This window comes from Muscardinus avellanarius (genome assembly GCF_963383645.1).
Source record: "Muscardinus avellanarius genome assembly, chromosome: 2".
NCBI classification, from domain to species: domain Eukaryota; kingdom Metazoa; phylum Chordata; class Mammalia; order Rodentia; family Gliridae; genus Muscardinus; species Muscardinus avellanarius.
The window spans coordinates 124,980,417-125,006,327 of NC_137787.1; the positions used below are offsets into that span (position 1 = coordinate 124,980,417).

Sequence of the window (25,911 nt, forward strand, 5' to 3'; positions counted from 1 at the left end):
TTTTAATGAATAAATGATTGGACAAATGAATAAATAAATGAAAAACATGTTGCAAAAGTTAAGATAATATGAAAGAAGTAGATTTAGCCCCAAAACAATTTACATTGCCAAAATTCAGTGAGTTGGAGCACAGAGCTACAAGTCTATTTGATATGGCCTTCAAGCCCCTTGAAATTGTCAAGCAGGCAGTCAACTCTAGCTAACTCATTGACACCACCTGTGTTTTATCTCTTCCAAAGTAAAAAAAGCCGGGCACAGTGGTGCATGCTTATAATCCCAGCATTTGGGAGGCTGAGACAGGAGGATTGCGGTTTGAGGACAGCCTCAACTACTACTTAGTGAGGCCCTTTGCAAATAAGTGAGACCCTGTTTCAAAATAAGGAATACAAAATAGGGCTGGGGGTGTAATGTCCCTGGGTTCCATGCCCAGTACCCAAAAAAAAAAAAAAAAAAAGAGCCTACAAGAAGCTTTGGTTCCCACATAGAGCACTGCAGTAGCATCCTTTGGCTGGTCTCCCTGCCTCTGCCCTCAGGCTGCCCACATCTACCCATTACCAACAGAGACCATCTTTTCCTAATGCAAATCAGGACATATCACCTATCTGCTCAGAACCCTTCATTGGTTTCCCATGTCTTTTTTTAAATCTCTATCTATGTATAGACTTGTGTTGATGCATTCTAGTCTTATAATGGAGTGTGTTGTGATAGTGGCATACAATGCATACAGCACTTGGTGGGCTCTCCCCCGGCCTCCTCCCCATACAGGGTATTAGGAATGACATTGGCATCTCACATATGAATGTGATGTCCCATGTCTTTAAGACCCAAGCTCTCTAGGCCCCTGCCTTTCTAACTAGATTTTCATCTTACTCCACTCCGACCCTTCAAGCACTCAGGGCAACTATACTTTCTGTTCCTTCTGCTTGAAACACTTTCACCTCAAGTCTTCAAGTTTACTTTTCACATCAGTCTCTGAGATCCCTTTATCAGAGTTTCCCCAACCACCTCCATTGGCCACTCCCTCCTCCTCTACCCCTCTTCCCTTTGCTGTTTGCAAGGGCACTGATCATATGGCTACTGGCTGTCTTCCACATGAAGCTCTCAGATCCCTGAAGGCTTCTTTTTGGGGCTGGTACTAAGGAGTGAAAAGAAGGGCATTCTACCTCAGAGAAACACCTCCAGCCCTATTTTTGTTGTGACACAGGGTCTCACTAAGTTACTGAGGCTGGCCGCAAACCTGTGATCCTCCTGTCCCAGACCTCCTAAATACTGGGTTTACAAGTGTGCACCGCCATGTCCGGCTCTGAAAGCTTATTTCAATTTCTTAAGCACCTAGACAGTGCCTAGAACACAACAGAAAATCAATATGTAAAATTCAATTCAATCAACCAGTATTCATTCCATCATCAAAGACAGCATAATTGGAAGCTCACCTGTTACACACTGTATGATCAATATTACAAATTAAAATTTCAAAACAAAAGCCGGGCGTGGTGGCCAATGTTTGTAATCCCAGTGCTTGAGAGGCTGAGACAGGAGGATCACACAGGTTCAAAGCCAGCCTCGGCTACTTAGTGAGGCTCTAAGCAACTTAGTGAGACCCTGTTTCCAAATAAAGTATAAAATAGGTCTGGGAGTATAGCCTAGAGGTAGAAAAGCTCCTGGGATCCACCCCCAGTACCACCAAAAAAAAAAAATCAAAACAAAAATTTCATTAACAAATAGAAATTACAATTGGTTCTTTCCAAAGAGTATCAAAAACTTGGTAATATAAATCAAAAGTGGTTAAAGAAATATGAACCTGCCGAGCATGGTGGTGCATGCTTGTAATCCCCGCGCCTGGGAGGTGGAGACAGGAGGATCGTGCAGGATTGAAGCCAGTAGCACTGGCTTAAGAGATCCTGCTTCCAAATTTAAAAAAAGTATCAAATAGGTCTGGGAGTGTAGCCCGGAGGTAGAAGGGTTTCCAGGAACCCTAGTACCACCAAAAAAAAAAAAAAAAAAAAGAAAAAAAGAAAAGAAATATGAACCTGATATCTAGTGGGAATAAAACATAAAGTTGGTTTTTTTGTGTGTGGAGGGGGGATATTGGGGGTAGAACCCAGGGGCTTTCTACCTCTGTGCTATACTCTCAGACCTATTTTATACTTTATTTGAAAACAGGGTCTTACTGATTTGAAAGCCTCACTTAGTAGCTGAGGCTGGCTTCAAACCTGTGCAATCCTTCTGTCTCAGCCTCTCAAGTGCAGGGATAACAAGTGTGCGCCACCACGCCTGGCTAAACATAAAGTTTTTAACACAGCATGGAAGAAAACTGAAGAAGAATCACTCAACAGTGAAATGCTGAAATTGACATTATTTTCTGGCTACTTATTTATTTATGTATTCATACTGGGAGTTGAACTCAAGGGCATTCTACCTCTGAGGTATACCTCCAGCTCATTTTTAATTTTTACTTTGAAAATATAGTCTCACAAGGTTGATAAGAGTCTCACTACTTGCTGAGGCTGCCCTTAAACCTGAGATCCTCCTGTCTCAGCCTCCCAAGTACAGGCATGCACCACCACGCTTGGCTCTAGAGATTTAAAACAAATGGTATGTAATAGATAACATATTAAATCCTTGCCGATATGTGCTTTTCTATATAATTTTCAAAGAAAAATTCAAAAGCCATAATACATTAGTCTTTTTCTTTTTTGCGGGTTTAGGGATGGAACTCAGGGGCATTCAACCTCTGAGCTACACCCCCTGCCCTATTTTTTATTCTTTATTTTGAAACCGGGTCTTACTAAGTTGCATAGGGCCTAAGTAGCTGAGGCTGTCTGTGAACCGCGATCCTCTGGTGTCAGCCTCCCAAATGCTGGGATTACAAGTGTGTGCCACCACACCAGCTTGCATTAGTCTTTTTCAAACATATTTACAAATGCCAACACAAAGTAACAAAGGTAACTTTCTATTAAACATTTTGAAATTGAGAAAAAAGACAAAACTCATACACAGATGAGCTTGGAATACTCATTCTGGAGTCCATTTCATTCAAATAATTACTTAAGAAGCGTACTTTGATCCAGGCATGGTGAGGAATGCTTGTAATCCCTGCACTTGGGAGGTGGAGACAGGAGGATCACGCAGGTTTGAAGTCAGCCTAGCTGGATTAAGAGACCCTGTTTCCAAATAAAAAATATATAAAATAGGTCTGGGAGTGTAGCCTGGGAGTGTAGCCCGGAGGTAGAAGGGTTTCCAGGAACCCCAGTACCACCAAAAAAAAAAAAAAAAAAGTGTACTGTGTTATCAATTTATTCTGCCTAAATACTAAAAACTTTTCAGAAAATCTTGACCTAATAAAAACAGTGATCACTATAAAAAATATCCCAGGTTTTGACAAAAAATAATAAATATATAAATCCCTAAGTATATAACTACACAGAATTCAAAACATTAGGTAGCTTGAGGGGCTGGGGGTGTAGCTCAGTTGACAGGACACTTCTTATTCAGCACTGACAAGGTCCTGGGTAACCAGACACGGAAAGGGTATAGGGGTGAAGAGACATGGACAGGACACAGCAACCTAGTAACTTGAATTCTGTATTAAGCATGAGTCAATCTACCTTAAAAAAAAAAAAAAAAAAAGCTGGATACTTAGAGCACAAGCAATAGATTACAAAGAATGGTTGTACCGGGCGTGGTGGCACACGCTTGTAATCCCCACGCTTGGGAGGTGGAGACAGTAGGACTGCACAGGTTCAAAGCCAGCCTTGCTGGCTTAAGAGACCCTGTTTCCAAATAAAATAAAAAACAGGTCTGGGAGTGTGGCCCAGAGGTAGAAAGGTTCCATCCCCAGTACCACCACCAAAAAGAAAAAAAAAAAAGAAAAGAAAAGAAAAGAAAAGAAAAGAAAAGAAAAGAAAAGAAAAGAAAAAAGAATGGTCAAAAGCAGGTGTGGGGCTCATGTTTGTAATCCCAGTACTTGGGAGACTGAGACAGGAGGATTGCAGGTTCACAGGTTCACAGCCAGCCTCAGCTACTTAGTGAGGTCCTCCACAACTTAGTGAGATCTTGTTTCAAAATCAAGAATAAAAAATAAGGCTAGGGGGTGCAGCTTGGAGGTAGAATGCCTCTGAGCCTCTGAGTTCAATTTCCAGTACTGCAAATAAAGAATGGTCTAGAAAAATGTAAATGTATTACAAAATGAAACAGAAAATGATGTGTGCTCTGTGTGTTACCTACTTCTGATGTTGAACACTACTAAATTACTAACAGTCACCAAAAAGATATAACATGTTCAATTATTATGCACAAGAATTTTCAGGATAAAACCTTTGTCCATATCAATACAAAAAAAAAAAAAGACTACAAAGAAGTTGCTTTTTTTTTTTTCCCCTCCCAGTACTGGGGATGGAACCATGGGCATTCTAACTCCAAGCTACACCCCCCCCCCGCCCTAGTTTTTATTATTTATTTTGAAACAGGGTCTCACTGAGTTACAAAGGTCCTCCTACATAACTGACGCTGTCAGCGAACTGCAATTCTCCTGTCTCAGCCTCCCAAATGCTAGGATTACAAGCACGCACCCCCATGCCCAGTGCAAGCTGTATTCTTAAAAAAACAGAAGAAACAGCTATAACCTAAGAAAGTTCATATTTACTTTCCGCTAGGGGAAAAGGTGGTTTTGTGAGAAATAGTCAATTATCCTCTATCTATATGTGAGAAAAATGAGCAAATCCTTAACATCTATATCAGATTTAAGAATAATGGCCTAGAAACATTCCATGCTCTTTCAGGCTTTTCTTATGTCAGGAATTATTAGGCAGGATTCAGGCTTAATCTCAATTCATGATCATTGACAGTGTAAATGACTACCTTAAAGGTAAGATTATGCAATAGTGTACCTAAAGCCAATTCCCAAAATTTCTCAAATCAAATTTCTGTGGACATCTATTTTATTATTAATAAAATAAAATAATTCAATTACTACAACAAATAAAATACCTACATCGAAAAAAGCCCAGCATTCCACATGCTACCCAAATTCCATTTGTATTCTTGAAGCAACACCATGAGAGAGGACACTAGGCTTAGATACCAGAGAGAAACTAAGTAGAAAGCCAGCTCTGCCTGTATGACCAAGGGACACATTAGTTCATTTCTCTGACCTCACTTATCACATGAAAAGTAAGGCAATAATTTCTAACTTACAAGTTTGTTGTAAAAATTAAATAAAAAGCATCTCAAAGGAGAAAAGAGAGAAGGGTGTACTTAGCAAATATTACTATTTTTGTGTGTTTGTGTGTGGTATTAGAGCTGGAATCCAGGGGCATTCTACCTCCAAGCCACTCCCCTACCCTAATTTTCTATTCTTTATTTTGAAACAAGGTCTATTCTTTATTTTGAAACAAGGCAACTGAGTTGCAAAGGACCTAAGTAATTGAGGCTGTTGGCAAAGCACAATCCTCCTGTCTCAGCCTCCCAAATTCTGGGATTTCACACATGCACCACCATACTCGGTTTACTTAGTAAATATTTTTAAAAAGGCAGGGGATTAAAATTTATATACCCTAAACTGGGCGTGGTGGCACATGCTTGTAATCCCAGCATTTGGAAGGCTGAGACAGAAGGATCACAGTTTGTGAACAGCCTCAGCTACTTAGTGAGGCCCTTTGCAACTTAGTAAGACCCTGTTTCAAAATAAAGAATACAAAATATGGGCTGGGGTTGTAGCGCCGAGGCAGAATGCCCCTGGGTTCCAACCCTAGTACTGTTAAAAAAAAAAAAATGTATATACACTCAACAAGAAGGCCGTGTTCTTACTCTGTTTTATTCCTTTCCCTGGGGTATGACTTATAGCAAGCCTTTAGTAAGGTTCTGTGGTTCCCCTCCCAACCCCCTCCCACATGGCTAAAGTGGTGAAAATAATGTGCTCTCTAGCCAGGTGTGGTGGCACACACTTGTAATCCCAGCATTCGGGAGGTGGAAACTGGAGGATCGTGGTTCACAAATGGCCTCAGCTACTTAACAAGGCCCTCTGCAACTCAGTTAAGACCCTGTTTCAAAAATAAAGACTAAAAAATAGGGCTGGGGATGTAGCTCAGATGCCCCTGGGTTCCATCCCCAGTACCGCAAAATAATTAATAATAATAATAATAATAATAATAATAATGTGCTCTCTAAGATACTGAAAAGGTCAAATGAACATATAATAGCATTATTATAATCCTACGGAAAAAACTTCATTCTTCATAGAAAAGCCAAGCAAGCAAAAAGAGGACTTATGACTTTTTATTTCCTGACATAGAAAATTTTATTTTCGTTTAACACACTTAAAATACTAATCATACCTCATGTTAACTACTATGAGATTTTTCTCCTCCTCTGAACTGGGACCTCCTTGTGGACAAGAACTTCAACTTTGCTCCCTCACTAGCTAACACACTGCCAGGCATGAAGCTGATGCTCAATAAAATGACTGGACTATGGCATGCTATATTTGGCTTTCCTGTTACGTACGCAATGCATTGGGAAGCAGAAGAATTACCATTTTCTTTCCGTAATCTTGTTATGAACTTCTTAGGAGGTATTACTCCAACCTTTTTCTTCTGAGTGGCTATGCTATGGAAGAGGTCTGCTAAGCACGTAAGAAGGTTCTCCTTCTTCCTAGGCTGACTCTTGTATGCTAGAACTTTTTCCCGAAATGGACGACAAAAATAAAGTGCTTGAAGAACTGAATTGCAGTAGCAGGTATTCCCAAACTAGAATAAAAAAAAAAAAAAAAGGTCTGTTAAATTTGGGACAATACATTTCAAGAGAAAGAATTATCCGTACAGAGTTGAGAGAACAGAAAGAGAATATGGAGAATTTATGATCAGTGTAATTAAGAAGTAACTGGAAGCACAGGAAAAACTATTCTGCAAATCAGCCATGTTAACATGAATGGAGGCTCTAGGCATCAATTCCAGTCTGGAATAAAATATATGCAATGAACTTGGAATTTATGAAAACTGATTTATATAGAACTAGTTACAATAAAGTTAGTGAAAGCATAAAACTATACATTTTTTCTCTTTAATTTCCCATTACTGTTATAATTTATTGTATACATATTTTGTTGTATATTTTAAAATATAACTCACAAAATTCTTTTAAAACAATACAAAAATAATATTTTTAAATCAGATTCTTAAATATACCCAAAATAAACACATAAACAAAAACAAAAAATAAAAATAAAATCCCTTGAAATCTTGAAAAACCATCAATGCAGCAGTCTAACAACTGTCAAAATGCTGAAACGTCAGGTTGCATTATTCTGATACATTAGATACATTACTCTGATACATTAGCTATATCACAGCTCTGTCTATATTATAAAGACATAGCTCAAACTGAGCTATGGCTGTAGAGCTTAGTGGTCATTTAACAGTACCACTGCAACTTACTGAACTTCAATTTTCTCCTCTTTAAAAGGGGGGGGGGGTGGGGGAGTGAGTCCTACTTTACAGAATAAATTGATAAGAAATTATTACTTTCTTTTTCCCTTCCCGCATTATTGGCTCCAAAAGTCAGCTATGAAACACCCAAAAGTCAATTAATAAGGATTTAGGGAACACTAATAATCTGCAAAAATGGAAGAGATAATTCTCATATATCTATGGAGTGAGATCACATTTTTTTGGGGGGGGGGGTGGTACGGGGGGTGGAACCCAGAGGCTTTCTACCTCCCGGCTATTCTCTCAGACCTTTTTTTAATATTTTATTGGAAACAGGGTCTCACTAAGTTGCTGAAAGCCTCAGTAGCTGAGGCTGGCTTCGAACCTGTGCGATCCTCCTGTCTCAGCCTCCCAAGCGCGGGGATTACAAACATGTGCCACCACGCCCGGATGAGATCACATATTTTTTAAACTAAAAGGGCTAGGTAACAGGCTGGAGGTACAGCTCAGTGGTAGAGTACTTGCCTAATATTGATGTGAACTCAAGGCTTTGAGTTCACATCAATCGCCAACACTGAGAAAGAAAAAGGCTAAGCAAAGAAAAACAGTTAAGAATGGGTATATTAATATGTCCAAGCTAGGTGTGGTGGCACATGACTGTAATCCCAGTACTGAGGAGGCTGAGACAGCAGGTTCAATTCAAAATGAAAAGTAAGGGTGGAGGAGTAGCTCCAAGGTAAATGCTTTTGAGTTCAATTCCCAGTATCACAAAAAACAAACAAACAAAAACGGATAACCACAGACCATTTGCTTGTATTAAAAAAAAAACTTGGAAGAATATATTAAAAGATAATAAAAATGAGCCAGGCGTGGTAGCGCACGCTTGTAATCCCTGTGCTTGGGAGGCTGAGACAGGAGGATCGCACAGGGTCGAAACCAGCCTCCACTGGCTTAAGAGATCCTGTTTCCAAATAAAAATCTATATATAAAATAGGTCTGGGAGTGTAGCCCAGAGGTAGAAGGCCCCTGGGTTCGTCCCCAGTCCCACCAAAAATAAGATCATAAAAATGGTTACTTTATAGAACAGAGAAAAGAATAGGAAAAAGGATGGAAGTAAGACTATGAATGCACATTGTTGTATAAGTTTACTCCGTACCCCTATAAAAAGTATTTTAAAAACAAAGAGAGCCGGGCGTGGTGGCACACACTTGTAATCCCCGCGCTTGGGAGGCGGAGACAGGAGGATCACACTGGTTCGAAGCCAGCCTGCCTCGCTGGCTTAAGAGACCCTGTTTCCAAATAAAATAATATAGGTCTGGGAGTGTAGCCCAGAGGTAGAAGGGTTTCCAGGAACCCCAGTACCACCAAAATAAAATAAAATAAAACAAAGAGAAAAAAATTATAAATTGAAAATAAGCATGAAAAATGAAACCAAAATATATAGCATATTGACGTTAGAACTAGAACTATAGAGAACAGAATTATGATTCTGGGTAATATTTTATTTTTAAATTCCCATTGTTATTATAGTATTGGTTGTATATTAAGTATTTTAATGGCTTTTAAAACAAAATGTTTACATACCTCGTGAGATTATAATCAAAGAAAAAGAACCACAAAGAAACCTACTGCTATTTTTATTTTGAAACCACTACAGATATAGGATAAAGCAAACAAGAAATTATGTTAAAACCCTTATGAACCAAAATTTTTAATATAAATGAAAAGATTCTGTAATAATCAGGAAAGTAAAAGCCATGTGCATTTAAATTGGAAATATCAGTATAAACTCATGCCTATATGCACATGTATATGTGCATGTGTATATTCATTTAAGTATATGCATGTGTATGCATTAGTATGTGTGTTTTAAACTGCCCATGCCAAGGCATGACAAGTTCTAAGTTTCCTCTTCACCCACACTGCTGTCTCTAAATACCTTTTTCCTACCAAAAGGAACCAAATGCTTGGAAATGTGGCTGGTACAAGGTCTCTGAGACAAGAAATACACAATATACAAGATAAGCCTGTGATATCCTTTTGTGTGGATATTAGAACCAACTTTCATTCAAAAGAGTTACTGCACTGGATGCAGGGATTTTAAAATGACATTTAAAAAGAAAAAATAAAGAAATGCTCATTTGTCTCTATTATAGGTCACAGAGTAACACATAGAGGAAACCACTGAAGTGTTAGCCTTGCCTTTCTTATAAGAACTATTATTCAGGAGCACTAATTAATTAATAGAGAAAATTCTGTTTTATAGGATTGTTCCAGCAAATTATGAGAAGAAGATTGTGAATAATGGAGTAGGCAATAATCCTCAATGAATGCTAAAAGCATTTGGTTAAAGGTTGATGGGGAACTTAAAACAGAATCTAAATCCCCAACACATTTCAGCATCACTGAAAATGAAACAGCAAATAGTTTGTCTTTTGATAAATCTCACCTCCTATGAATATTCTCGACTTTAAAAACAAAACCACTAAACTTTAATCAAGTCTGTATAATACGGCAAAGTAGGATTAGGCCAAATTTGAAATATGGAAGTTTCTAGCACAAATCACTGATATGAAAAGGAAAATAAACCAAGAGAGACTCAAGAGACATCACACTCAAATCTGAAAATAAGAGTTTACTCAAATCCTGATTTGAATATGTATGAGTACTAGACAACATTAAAATTGATTAAATTTGTTGGTATGAGAATGAGGTGTGTGTGTGTGTGTGTGTGTGTGTGTGTGTGTGTGTGTGTGTTACTGGGATTAAACCCAGGGGCATTCCACCTCCAAGCTACACTCCCAGCCCTATTTTATTCTTTATTTTGAAACAGGGTCTCACTAAGTTGCAGAGAACCTCACAAATTGATAAGGCTGGCTGAGAACCTGTGATCCTCCTGTCTCAGCCTCCCAAGTACTGGGATTACAAGTGTGCACCACCACACCCTGCTATGGTCAGGTTTTTAAAAATGTCCCTGTCAGCTGGATATATATAGTTAAAAATTGATGCCCCAAATAAATGAATGACTAGAATTCCTTTCTTGGGGGATAAGGAGAGAAAACTGGTAATGAATAAAAAATTATCAAAACATTGATAAATGTTAAAGCTGAGCTGATGGTTTTATGAGGATTCACTTGAAACTAGTTTTTAAAGCGAGGTAGGTGTTTATTCTTTGAACTAAATTATGTGATCTTGTCAAACTGATAGCAAATATAGTAATTAGCATAATTTCAGAAAAAAAGACAATATTAATGTTGGGAGGGGGATCTTAAAGGCCCTTTAATGTCCTGTCTGAACATGTTTCTTTCCTTCCACAGAGATTAAACAAATAAGACTGCCGCCTCACTAAGATGTAGAATAATCTCATACTAAAGTAGGAGTGATAGACTTCTTTGAACAAACTAGGGAGTCGAGACTTCTACAGACAAGGAGATCCAGTGAGGACACCTAGCTTTCACATTCCCATTGCCCTTCAGAACCAAGGGATGGTTTCAAGAGATTCTGTAAAGGATTCCTAAAGAAAGGCTAAAGGAAGTATATCACTTCTAAACAAGCTTTCTAAATAAAGAAACAAAACATGACTAGGACTGAAATCTACCCTGTTATCTCAGCTGGTTAAAGATCAAAGGTATGACCAGATTTCAGGGGAAACAAACTGTACAGATTGTCACTTTTCTCAAGAGTTGATCATTGCTCTCTCTGCTTTCTAAAGAGAGAGACTGAACCTAGGGCCATGCGTTCCACCACCCAACTAACCTCAAGCTCCTCATCCCCGATTTTTCAATCGCTTAATAATCACAATGAACCATCCCTGCTTTCAAACTTCCTTCTCTAATACCCTCTTTACCAAGTACTAAATAACATACCACCACAAATATTTGCTATCATATCATATCATAATTATTTAACTCAAATAGCTAATATACACATATTTATAAATTATGTGCTACTATATTTAAATATAAAATAATGTAAGATAAAATGGGTATGTACAGTTTTTATTATAAAAACTCTTATTTTAAAGCCGGGCATGGTGGTGCACGCTTATAATCCCAGTACTTGGGAGGCCGAGACAGGAGGATTGAGCAGGTTCAAAGCCAGCCTCAGCTACTCAGTGAGGCTCTCAACAACTCAGATCCTGTTTCCAAATGTTTCCAAATAAAATATAAAATAGGTCTGGGAGTGTAGCCTGGAGTTAGAAAGCCCCTGGGTTCCATCCAGTACCACACACACACACACACACACACACACACACACACTCTTATTTTACACTAAAAAATGATTAATATTTAAGTAAGAGTAGTGAAACTGAGAATGCTTGTTTGTAAACCATAGGTTTTGAATTTTATTTATTTATTTATTTATTTATTTATTTATTTATTTATTGATTGGTGGTATTGGGGGTGGAACCCTGAGGCTTTCTACCTCCGGGCTATACTCCCAGACCTTTTTTATATTTTATTTGGAAACAGGGTCTCACTAAGTTGCTGAGAGCCTCACTAAGTAGCTGAGGCTGGCTTCAAACCCATGCGATCCTTTCTCCGCCTCCCAAGCGTGGAGATTACAAGCATGTGCCACCACGCCCAGCTAGGTTTTGAATTTTAAAACAGTAGTTTCATTAGTAAAAGTTAAGCTACCATTTGAAGAAGCACAACTCCTTCTGACAAGCAGGACCTGGGAAATGGTGCCATCCTGGAAACATCCCTTGCTAAGAGGATGCCTCGTCCACCAACCTGTTCTAGTTTGGGTGGCCACATTTTAAATACCACGTCTCCACGCCAATTCACCCAAGTGGACCAAAGTGGTGATTCCACTCTCTCACAAACACCATCCATCATCCGCACCCTTGCTCACCCCTCTCACAAACATCCATCCCTACCTACATCCTAGCTCCGCTCACTGTTGCAGGTTTTCTTGTGGGAACTGACTTATCCACACAAATTCTGCCAAGGTGTTGATCACAACTCCTTTCACACACCCCACAACAGCATGGGATGTGTGATGTAACCTAGCCAGGGTCCCAGGACCAGTATTACTTTGCCAGATTTGATAAGGATATTCTCTGGGACCTCTGACAACCTAAACCTCAAGTAGGCTGTACCATCAGAGGAAAGACTGGACGAGAATGAAAGCAAAGCAAACTCCAAGAGAATACCTGCCCAGGCGACTCTAGTCACAAACGGAGGAAAGCCTCACTTCGCCTTTCTCTTCCATGATGGATGCTACTCCAACTAATGACTACAAGCCACTCGGGCTAAATGGCCTTTCTAGAAAGGCAACCATAATTTTATAATAGAGATGCAAGGTAGGCGAGTACATGCCACAGTAGTCTCAAATGGATTTACAAGACTCGACCTACTTGTGTGTTGGAGCCACCTGTATTAGAAAAGCAATAAAGAACTATACAATAAAATAATATCACAAAATACATAGACTATATAAAAAGTAGGAAAATGTACTATCTGTTTAAATTACCTACTATAACTCTACTAAAGCACAGACAAGTCATGCATCACTTAACAATAAGGGCACATGCTGAGAAGAACACTGTCACGTGACTTTGTCATTATGCCAACATCAGAGGGTACTCACACAAACCTTAATGATAAAAGGTCAATCACCAATGTGGCCTCTTGCTAAATTAAAACAGTACAGAGCCGGGCGTGGTGGCGCACGCTTGTAGTCCCCGCGCTTGGGAGGCAGAGACAGGAGGATCGCGCAGATTCGAAGCCAGCCGCACTGGCTTAAGAGACCCTGTCTCCAAATAAATAAGTATAAAATAGGTCTGGGAGTGTATCCCGGAGGCAGAAGGGTTTCCAGAAACCCCAGTACCACCAAAAAATAAACTAAAACAAATAAATAAATAAAAACAGTACAGAGATACATGAGGCTGCCTGCTGCCACACAACCCAGTATACTGGTTTACAGTCAACTTTAATGATAATTAAATAATAATAATTAAAATAATAGATTACACAGTAACAGTAAGCACATAAACCAGCAACAGTCATTATCATGTATTATGTTCTGCATATACTGCATGTATTACATGCTGCATACTCAGCATGTATTGCTGAGATAAAATAGCAGGAAACAAACTGTCATTAACAATGTTGATAGCAGGGCGTGGTGGCCCATGCTTATAATCCCAGCATTCCAGAGGGAGGCTGAGACAGAAGGATCACGGTCCGTGGACAGCCTCCATTACTTAGTGAGGCCCTCCGCAACTTAGTTGGACCCTGTTTCAAAATAAAGAATGAAAAAATAGGGCCCTGTTTTAAAGTAAAGAATAGAAATAGTGCTAGGGGTATAGCTCAGAGGTAGAATGCCCCTGGGTTCCATTCCCAGTACTGCAAAACAAAAAATTAAAAAATTAAAAAATTAAAAAATAAATAATGCTGATAGTAATCACTGTTTAAACAAGACAACTTAAACGATAAGAAAGGAGGGGGGGAAAGGAAAATCTCTAAACACACAATGTACTTAAACATATTGAAATCAACCACTAAGCCAAGCAAGGGAAGGAGGGACGAGGAGGGAATGGAATGGGAATTGGGTAGGGGTTAAATCAGTGATGTGTACATGTATGTACACACAAGTTTTTTACCCCAATATGATGTATGAATATAATGCACCAATAAAAAATTTTTTAAAAGTAATCACTGTTTAATCTTCTGTATGTTTCCTTCTCTCCATTAGAAATGAACAAAACTGCCCAAAGCTTCCAAAGACAAGTGATTTTTAGTGATTCTACCATTTGATGGTCAAAAAAAAAGACCTAATTAGGCTTTCTGTGTGTGTGTGTGCGCATGTGTGTGTGCGTGTGTGTGAATTTTTTGTAAAAGCAGTTAAGCCTGAAAATGTACACTTAACAGACTGATGGAAAAAAATACAGGTGTTCCTCCTTTTAACAAAATCCAATTGTTAGAAAAGATTAAACATAGTTTCTTAAAGCAGTTACATTCCAGTATTGTTTACACTACTATTTGGCAAATGGTCATAGATACAGGAAAAAAAAAATGCCTTAAAATGTTGACCTCTGAACTAACTAAGCCACCACCACTAACTTACCTCAAAAACAAAAAGGTCCACCCTGATTTTTTTTTTTTTTTTTTTTGGTGGTATTGGGGTTCCTGGAAACCCTTTTACCTCCGGGCTACACTCCCAGACCCATTTTTATACTTTTTTACTTGGAAACAGGGTCTCTTAATTAAGCCAGCACGGCTGGCTTCGAACCTGCGTGATCCTCCTGTCTCCCTCTCCCAAGCGCAGGGATTACAAGCGTGTGCCACCATGCCCGGCTTCCACCCTGATTTGTAAGAGATGCTTGCAAGTATTGCATGATAATTCTACAAATAAAATGGAGTAGCATAAAAAGAAACAAGAGTTATCATAATTTAGGCATATAGAGAGCATGTATAGAGAGAAAAAGTTAAAGGCACAGAACATAGTTGCAAAGTAACCTGACAGTATAAATCATACAAAGTTAATCACACTACTAGTTCAGCCACATCTCCTCTGACCACCTGATTTATTCTGAGTACAATGCAATGTGCTCATCCTTCTTTAATAGTTGGAACTCTTCCCCCTTAGGGAGCTCAAGTTTTTGCATAATAATAAGGCAAAAAGACCAGAAGCTGTATTTTCTATTCATCCAATAAAATCTCAAGGAAGAAAAACAAAGCCTCCTCTCATGGTCTCTTACTAACTTACTCCCTTCTGCTTCTCTTGATTGATTGATTGATTGATTGATTGATTTTGGTAGTACTGGGGTTCCTGGAAGCCCTTCTACCTCCGGGCTACACTTCCAGACCTATTTTACATTTTTATTTGGAAACAGGGTCTCTTAAGCCAGCGCGGCTGGCTTCGAACCTGCGCGATCCTCCTGTCTCTGCCTCCCAAGCACAGGGATTACAAGCGTGCTCCACCACGCCCAGCTGCTTCTCTTGATTTAACTGTTACTTAGCTTCAGGAAGAAACATAAATACTACCTTTGAGTTTAGACTGATCTATGTAGAGTACTAGAAAGAATGCCTTCTTAGAAACCCCCTTTTTTTTTTACACACAACTCACTATTTTTGCTAAATGTCATCTTACTGAGAATATACCAGTATTACTGAGCATCAGTGATACAGAGATTATATGTTTTTTAATTTTTATTGGTGCATTATATTCATACATCATATTGGGGGTAAAAAACAGAGATCATATTAAATTTATTTTTTTATTTTTTATTTTTTTTGCGGGTCTGGGGATGGAACCCAGGGGCATTCAACCTCCGAGCTACACCCCCTGCTCTATTTTTTTTTTATTCTTTATTTTGAAACCAGGTCTCACTGAGTTGCAGAGGGCCTCACTAAGTAGCTGAGGCTGTCCGCAAACCAGGATCCTCCGGTCTCAGCCTCCCGAATGCTGGGATTACAAGCGCGCGCCACCACGCCTGGCTTTGATCATATTAAATATAAAAGCATAGCAGAAAAAAATTATAACCCTTTAGAACTTATTTCATATAATTTTTATCAAGGATTTATTTTACTTGTTCTAAAGTCATCTGCCAAAAAAAAAAAAAGCTATAAAATGGAGAAACTGAAATATTTACATGGGAAAAAGTATCGCGCGCGCGCTCTCTCTCTCTCTCTCTCTCTCTCTCTCTCTCTCTCTATATATATATATATATATATATATATGTATATATTTATATATGTATATATGTATGTATGTATATGTATATGTATTATATATGTATGTATTTGGGGGGTCCTGAGGATTGAACCCAGAGGCATTCTACATCTGAGCTACACCCTAGCCTGATTTTTTTTTATTTTTTGGAAACAGGTTCTCACTAGGTTGCAGAGAGCCTCACTAAGTTGCCAAGGCTGGCTTTGAACCTGCAGTCCTCCTGTCTCAGATTCCCAAGTACTGAGATTACAAGTATGCACCACCTTCAATATATATAATACTCTTATTCTGAAGAAAATGGAGTCTTCTGTGACACTCTCTTAGTCCATTTCTGCTGCTGTAATGGGATACCACAGATTGGGTAATTTATAAAGAATACAGGTCTGACTGTCACTTCTAGAGGCGGGGAAAACCAGGCGCATGGTGCCAGCATCTGGTGAGGCCTCCAGGCTCCATCATTTCACAGCAGAAGGGCAAGCAAAAGGACAAGACAGAGGGAGGGCAGGAGTCACATATACCCCCCCCACACTTTTTGTGGTACTGGGGATGGAACCCAGGGGCATTCTACCTCCAAGCTACACCCCCAGCCCTATTTTTATTCTTTATTTTGAAACAGTCTTACTGAATTGCAGAGAGTCTCACTAAGTAGTAGCTGAGGCTGGCTACAAACTGTGATCCTCCTGTCTCAGCCTCCTAAATACTGGAATTACAAGTGTACGCCACCACACCCAGCAACATCTACCCTTTTTTTATCAGGATATAACTAACCCACTCACCCAGGGAGAGTAGCAATCCAATCATGAGAGCTCTTAAGCACATCCTTAAGGTCCTACCTCTCAACACTGTTAAAAATCACAATTATATTTCAACATGAGTTTTAGAGAGTTTACTATAATTCAGCACACAAATTAACTTTGGAGTTTGAACCTAATAAAAGTGGATAATCTTAGGGAAATAATGAGATTGGAAAAACTGAGGTTTCACCATCCTCAGAACTTAAATGAGGCTTTTGATCACTACATAACTCTTATTTGCAAGCATTTCACTTGTAAGCATGGAGGTCAGACTTCTTGATGTACAAGAGAAATTAGACATGTCAATTTAACTCCTTGTGAAAGCCCAGTAAAATGACAGTAAATGAATAGATCAGGTATAGCTCAACAGGCCAAAGACTGTGATAAAGAAAACTACAGACTAGAGAGGTCAGCACAACTTACAGGAGACTGAAGCAGAGGGAAAGAGTGAATCCATGAGTCTGGGAGGGAGAGAGAAGCACAAAAGCAACAGACTCACACCTGAAAGCTCAGAAGTTGGCATAAGAGGGGTGTCTAAAAACATAGATCTGAATGTAAGCACACTCAAGCACTGAAGCCTTCTTTAATCCCACAGAAGATGGCTGCGATCTTAGTCTTGCTACAGAAGCTGAGTGAGAAAAGGTCTGGGTTCTAAAACCCTCAGGCACCAATAGACAGCAACTCAAAACAGCAAGTAGAATTAAATGAAACTCTCAAGCTAACCTCAGGCAGACACTGGAGAAAGCCTCCCCAGATGAGGCCAGGGAGTGGGGGCAGAGTAAAGTGGCCTGAAGCTACTGAAAAACCAGAAGGGAACAGCTATTTCTTTTTTTATTAGTGCACTGTAACTGTATGTGTAGAGACACACTGACTGTGTATGTAACATTATTTGGTCTGTTTCCTTCCCTATGCCTCCCCTTCTCACTCCCCCAACCCCTTTCCACTACTCTAACTGGCCTCTCTCCTAATCTTCATGAGGTCTCTTAACTTTCCTGTTTTCCCTCTGCCTTCCATGTATGAGAAAAATCATGAAACCCTTGACTTTCTGAGACTAGCTTATCTCACTTAGCAGGATATCCTCTAGTTCCATCCATTTTCCAGCAAATGACATAATTCTGTTCTTCTTTATGGCTGAATAAAACTTCATTATGTATACATCTCTTATTGCCTTCATCCATTCACATGCTGATAAGACACCGAGGCTGCCATAACTTGGTTATTGTGAATTTTGCTGCTATAAACATGGGCATGCATGCTATCACTAGAGAATTCTTATTTTAATTATTTTGAAAATACAACCAAGAGTGGTATAGTGCTATTTTTCTTTAAAAAGCTATTTTGTGCTAGGCTTGATGGCACACACCTGTAATCCCAGTCCTTGAAAGACTAAGACAGGAGGATGACATATTTGAGACCAGCCACAACATTTAGTAAGACCCACAGCTACAAGAGACCCTGTTTGGGAATTTAAAAAAATAAAAGAGTGAGGCATAGCTCAGCAGTATAATGCCCCTGGGTTCAAGCCCAGGTACAAAAAGCAAAGTCCTTGTTGCTAGGGAGTCACCCTAGACTGAAACCCAGGCTAGACAAGCACAACTCTAACACATAGAGCCTCCAATCAGCTCCTCGAATTTCTTGTATGAATGAAAACTGGAAAAAGCTCCCAACAGGAGAAACAGAGTTTGAAACAGGGAAGGTGGGAGAATTAACTCAAAAGGTCTCAGAAACAATAAGAAAACCTCAGCTATGATATGCTCAGAAAAATAAGACATGCCTGCATGAAATATTAAAAATAAAACTATCATTCTAAGAAATCAAAAGTACATAGCTAGCCGGGCGTGGTGGCGCACGCCTGTAATCCCCGTGCTTGGGAGGCAGAGACAGGAGGATTGCGCAGGTTCGAAGCCAGCCATGCTGGCTTAAGAGACCCTGTTTCCAAATTTAAAAAGTATAAAAATAGGTACTGGGAGTGTATCCCGGAGGTAGAAGGTTTCCAGGAACTCAAGTACCACTAAAAAAAAAAAAAAAAAAAAAGTAGAATAAAGCATCTAAGATAAAGAATATAAAACGCAGATGATCAAAAATAGGAGAAAAATAAGAAACTATGCAACGTAAGACATTTAAAAAATAACATAGGAATTACATTGATAAGGAGGAAACTGCCCAAAACATAGTACCAAAAATGTTCTAGAACTGAAGAAAACAAGTCCATAAATACCTGACATAAAACCGGGAGAAGGAAACTCAGACACACCATGAAATTCAGTAAAAATGCTAAAAGTCCCAAGAAGCCAGGTGTGATGGCACATGTTTGTAATCCTAGTACTTGGGAGGCTGAGGCAATGGGATTGCAGGTTTGAGAACAGCCTTAGCAAGACTTTCATCAACCTAGTGATATACTATTTCATAATAAAAATAAAATGACCTGGGGATGTAGCTCCAAGGTAAAATGCCCGAGTTCAATCCCCAGTGCCATAAATAAATAAATAAATAAATAAATAAATAAATACCAACCAACCCAAGAAATTTTAAAACAAAAAAAAAATTTTTTTTTAAATGACATTCAGAAGAGATCAAGAAGCCGGGTGTGGTGGCGCACGCATCTGTGCATTTGGGAGGCTGAGACAGGAGAATCCAGGTTTTCGGCCAGCCTCAGCTACGTAATGAGGCCCTCTGCAACTTAGTGAGACCCTGTTTCAAAATAAAGAATAAAATAAATAGGGCTGGAGGGTGTAGCTCGGAGACAGAATGATCCTGGTTTCCATCCCCAGTACCACAATAAAAAAAAAAAAAAAAGAAGTGATAAAAAACCAGCATGGCACTAGACTTTCAACAGTGACAAAGAGAAGCCAGAAGGCAAAGAAATGATGCCTTAAAAATTGTAAAGGAAGGGATCCTGTTTAGCTGTAACAATAAAACAAAGAGTTTCTAAACACACACTGTGTCAGTTTACCTCCAATGCACACTTCCTCAAGAAGGTACCACAGAATGTGTACCACAGAGCAAGGAAGAAAAACAAAAAGGAAGATGGTAGATCTAAGAAAAAGCCCAGGGAACATTGAGAACATAGACAGGCTGACAGGCAAAGTCTGTGTAGCAGTGAAGAGTCCAACCAGCCTACAGAGCAGGGCAGGGGCTCTAGACCAAGGATACCAAGGGACTGAGACTTTATTTGGTGGATAAGACCCAGTGGAAACTGGTAGTGAGAAGATACTTTTGTTTTTTTGTGTTTATTTTTTAGTTCTGTTGAAGACCTGGGGAAGAATAAATAGCAATTAAGGCATGGAAATATAAAGCAAGACTTAATTCCAAGCAAACAAAAATATACCAAAAAAAGAAAGAAAATATAGTCATAGTGTAACTCAACTCACCCGGGAGAGACATTTGTAAGAGTTATGATTAAAAAAAAACACTGGCTGGGCATGGTGGTACACGTTTGTAATCCCTGCTCTAGGGAGGCGGAGACAGGAGGATCACACAGGTTCGAAGCCAGCCTCGCTGGCTTAAGAGACCCTGTTTCCAAATAAAAATATAAAAGTAAGCCTGGGAGTATAGCCCAGAGGTAGAAGGGTTTCCAGTAATCCAGTACCACCAAAAACAAAAACAAAAACAAACAAACAAACAAACAAACAAAAAAACACTGATTAAACTAAAAATGGGATATAGGCCTATGGAGAAAATAGTAGAGTCAAGTTAGACATGTATGGTGGAAGAGAAAGAGAGCTTACTTTCTTATCTACCATATAGGAGAGCAAAAGATTAAGAAAACAGTAGTATTAGCATAATATTTAGAGCATAAAGATTAACTGCAGAAAAACAGCTAGAGGAGTAATGAGTAGCCTGTTCTGGAGGCAGAGAAGGGTAGTGGATTGCTGATTCTTTCTTACAATGTACACACAAACCATTTAAACTCCTTTTCTCAAACTGCAGGAAAGATCTGTCTCATACATCCTATTTATATGATCGTGTTTAGTAGGACACCCTTTCAATATAACCTATGTTACCAGTTCTAGCATATATGTATACATACATTTTTAAATAGTTTCTCTATGGATCCTAACAGTATGTCCAACAGTATTAATTAAACCACAACAATTATATAATACAGATTTGTGGTATTCACCAATGACTCAAAATAGATAACATTTAGAATTAAAATTTCTAAAAATTTTCCAAAGTTTTAATATAGTTTCTAGAATTCCTACTACAAGAACAGAAAGTATTTTCCCTTATATTTTGTACTTTTATATCTTTGGTACTGATACAATGCCAGAAATTAACTGACAAATACCCTACCTACAGGCGCATGAGGCAGTCACATAGCTGTATTTATATTTATTCTTGTACCCATGTACTACTTCTAGATGAATAATTCTCAAATAATGAAGAAATTCCCTTGTCTAGACTATATACAAAAATTAGATTATGAGAAACTTCTGTCAAAACAGAAAAAATGAGCTTGAAGAGTTAAAAATTATTCTAAGACTTCTTCCATTAAAGATCAATGTAAAATTCCAAATCAAATCTCTTGGCATCAAATTCTAATGATACAAATGAACAGATTTCCTTAAATAAATAATGAAATGCATTTGTCGTTTCTCAAATGGCTTCCAGACATGATTCTGAAAGCTCAGTTATAAATGGATACTTACATTGACTAATCCAAAATAGTGCTCATTGACTGGAAACTGTTCTGGACCAATTTCTTTCTCTAATGCCGAGGCATTGGCGCCCTGTAAAATCAAAGTTGAAAAATTTTAGTATTTATCATATTTTCATAACTTTGTCCAATTACATAGACATATCCTTTAAAAGACTATCTATGCTTCCATCATACTAACTAATGTGATGTTATTAAAAGAAAATAAAGGATGATACTGAAAAGTAATGGCTTCTAATAAGACTAAAAACTAGTATACAGGAACTTTCTCAAGAAACTAAAGCCTCAATTAAGGAATTAACATTCCTACCGAGATTCTTTTTCCTAAACAATGGATGGAAGCACCCACTGAATCACCTGCCTGTGCTAGTTAAGAGCAGGCTCTGATGTAGCCCTCAAGAGATGAAGCTTGGTGAAATGAAATAAGCAAACACATGTGGCCTAGCAATTCTGTGATGCGACCCAACAAGTCCTCACACACAACTTAAGGTGGCATGAGCACTGACTGCAGTGTCACTATGACTGTGGCGCAGACAGCATTGCAGCTGGCTCCCAGTGGACCAACAGATGCCTAAGATCTGACAATATATCACATGGCTGTCAGAATATCCCCCATGTCGTGATTAAATCAAAAAGAGAAAAATTACTGAACACAAAACACCATCACATGTATATTTTAAGAATAGCACAGCCGGGCGTGGCAGCACACACTTGTAATCCCTGTGCTTGGGAGGCAGAGACAGGAGGATTGCACAGGTTCGAAGCCAGCTGCGCTGGCTTAAGAGACCCTGTTTCCAAATAAAATATAAAATAGGTCTGGGAGTGTAGCCCGGGGGTAGAAGGGCTTCCAGGAACCCCAGTACCACACACACACACAAAAAAAAAAATAATTATATATATATATATATATATATATATATATATATATATATATTCACTGAGAAGTTAGACTGGAAGGATATACATAAAAGGTACTTGAGTGAATTTTGGTAGAGGAGTGGACCATGGAATTAAGGGTGGAAGACAAGAAGGAAAAATGAAATAAAATCAACAAAAGAAAGATCCTGCAAAAATGTATCATAGTGGAAAATAATAACATAGGTCTGTGTATCTGACGTCCCCAAAGAACATGTAAAGGGAGAAGGGGGCCCTGGTACCCTGAGCACCAGTGTAGATGATCACACAAATACCACTACATAGGCTCTCAATGTGGTTTGAAAGGAAAATGAAAATGTGAGGAAGAGATCATTCTAGATATTGTTTACCTTGGAAATTCCCAAGAAAACATACTACCAAAGCCAGGCGTGGTGGCACACACTTTTAATCCCCACTCTTGGGAGGCTGAGACAAGAGGATCACACAGGTTTGAAGCCAGCATCAGCTACTTAAGTGAGGCTCTCAGCAACTTAGTGAGACCCTGTTTCCAAATAAAAATATAAAATAGGTCTGGGAGTGTATCCCAGAGGTAGAAAGCCCCTGGGTTCCAGCCCAGTACCACCAAGGAAAAAAACCACACTACCAGAAAAATAAAACTGATACATTACTTTAAAAATACCCAAATGTCCGGGCATGGGGGCGCATGCTTGTAATCCCGGCATTCGGGAGGCTGAGACAGGAGGATTGTGGTTCGCAGACAGCCTCAGCTACTTAGTGAGACTCTTCACAACTCAGTGAGCCCGTTTCAAAAATAAAAGACTAAAATATAGGACTGGGGATATAAGCTCAGAAGTAGAATGCCCCTGGATTCCATCCCCAGTACTGGGGAGGGAGGGTTACTTTAAAGAGTTAGATACAGCCTGCCTCTTTGACCATACTGGGCAGGCATATGGCGAACAACACATCAGTGCTCAGATCCCACACACGGTATTTCCTTACTAGCTTGCTCCTGAACCTGGGAAACAGAGACCGTTTTTCCTCTCTTGCACTCAACTTTCTGATGGCTCAACACTGAAAATGAATAATGACTAAGGTGAGCTGGTAGTCAAGTCCCACAGAAATGACACACTTCCTCTAATATCATTCAGCCCAACTTGCTTATATGGGATATTATCTTTTTAAAACTTTAGGCATCATATAAAATCCTGATACAGTCATTAATAGATATAATTGATTTCTAAGAAGTTGGATATCTGTAACATTTTATAATGACTCCAAATTCAATTATTACAAGCAACTTCAACACGCACTGAACAGAACTGGTGGAATGTTACAGCCCTACCTAGCCCACTCTGCCAGCTCAACTGCTTGGTCACGAAACTTCCTCACGTATGTAGAAAATATCCACAAACCCAGATATTTACCATCTGCTATAAAAGCTCAAACTGATAATGATTCATTCAAACGAGTTTAACCTCATCCTCTTTAAAAGAGAATATATCTTCTTCAAGAACATATCTAGAACAATAAAGTACCAGCATACATACCTTATGGAAGCATTTCTAACCCATAACCCATTAAGTCCTCTCATCCTATGATACCTACAGAAACCTATAAAAGTTTATATACAACACCTATAATATTGCTCAAGTGTTTATAGGTGTCCTAGATATAGGGCGATGGGACATAATGGGTTAAGATTAACTAAGACCAGAATGACATATAAACACTTTTTCCAGCTACCAATCACATGCCACACATTCTGTATTCTAAACACCCCAGATGCCTCCATATAGACATGTATTTTCATGCCTGCCTCGAAAGCCCTTCTCCCATCCCCTTAACCTCACAGTTTCAACTCTGGGCCAAGTTTGAGTTTATCCGTGCCTCAGTTTCCCAAGTGTAAAAGGAAAATGTCACAAAGTACTTTATAGGATGACTACAATTTAATCAAGTTTTAACTTCTATAAAGCAGCTGGCAGTGCCTGGCACATAAGCAGGTGTTCCTTAAAGGTTAGTTCTATAATCTCACTCCCTTCAATCATAAAGAAAATAAATACGCTGGGTGTGGTGGCGCACACTTATAATCCCCGCGCTTGGGAGGCAGAGACAGGAGGATCACTCAGGTTTGAAGCCAGCCGCACGCGCTGGCTTAGGAGACCCTGTTTCCAAATAAAAATGTAAAAATAGATCTGGGAGTGTAGCCCGGAGGTAGAAGGGCTTCCAGGAACCCCAGTACCACAAAAAAAAATAAATAAATAAAAATAAATAAATGCAGCTGGGCGTGGTGGCGCACGCTTGTAATCCCAGCATTTGGGAGGCTGAGACCGTAGAATCACGGTTCGCAGACAGCCTCAGCTACTTAGTGAGGCCCTTCGTAACTCAGTGAGACCCTGTTTCAAAATAAAGAATAAAAAATTGGGCAGGGGGTGTAGCTCGGAGGTCAAATGCCTCTGGATTTCATCCCCAGACCTGAGGAAAAAAAAAAAAAAAAAAAGAAAGAAAGAAAAAAAATGCCTCTCATTAGCCAGCCACGTGTAATAAATCTGATCTGCTCTATGCAAACACTAAATGACAGGAGAAGGAAACAAACGCAAAAAAATATATAAACAGCTATTAGACAAAAAAAACAAATCTTCTCCTGGGTTTGGCAGGTGAGTCCCTAGAGATAGCACTGTACTCCCCAAATCCTAATGAGAACTGGTAAAACAACTCAGAGGTCTGGGAAGAGGAAGCCAAGAGCATTAGGGTAGAAAGGGCTATCAATCACTGTCATTTCACATTTCTAGATTTAAGAATCTTTATCTGCAAAATAAAAGAGTGGGGATCTGCAGTGCTTTTTCAAAACCCAAGTGTATCTGTTGGGTTTTCAAGCAAACATGTGTACAAATTAATATTTTCATGGCTAAAACTATTCAGGAAATTAAAGATGAGGTAATTTCTAAAGTGCTTTCTAACTCCATGTTCCATTATTTTCAATCACATTTACTGCTTCTGAAGACAGTATTATAATTAACACAAAATTCCAGAGAAGTCTTAGCCAACCAATATATGCCAAGCAACAGTCCAACAATTTGATGAATGATGTTATAAGGAGGAAATGGAAAAAGATCAAAATAGCGAGCACACACACAACCCAGAATTCACCTTATTCTAGTTCTAAACTAAGGTATAGCATAGTAAACTATACTTCACTATGGTAATGTTGCTACACAGCAGATTCTGAGAAGGCAGAAGCGTGACATGGACTTAACAGCTGCTTTTGCTAAAAGCGCTGACTCTTCACTTGAGTCTGTGCCCAATGGGTAACTAAAAGGAGGACAAAAGCTTGGCAACTTTGCCTCCATTCTCTCTCCATAACTCTGGGTCAGATTCCTACTCAACTCTGCATGTAAAAATGTTAACCACTTTAGCATCCCTTTTCAAAATCTAAGACATTAAGATATTTTCAAGATTCCGGGAACAGTGACCCTTGTAG

The 25,911-nt window shown here is 39.0% G+C and overlaps 1 protein-coding gene across 2 annotated transcripts in view; it reads right to left on the minus strand.

The window, feature by feature from the left end:
- The window catches only part of USP12 (ubiquitin specific peptidase 12), a gene marked incomplete at both ends in the record, with an annotated part of 91,977 nt that overhangs the window by 23,868 nt on the left and 42,198 nt on the right, over positions 1–25,911 (minus strand). Inside the window, 2 exons of one of the 2 annotated variants that reach the window (XM_080689091.1) lie at positions 6,533–6,746; positions 21,550–21,630. In XM_080689091.1, coding sequence (XP_080545217.1) covers positions 6,533–6,746; positions 21,550–21,630 — 295 coding nt within the window. The remainder of the gene's footprint in view (positions 1–6,532; positions 6,747–21,549; positions 21,631–25,911) is intronic. The other variant, XM_080689092.1, reaches the window with a different exon arrangement.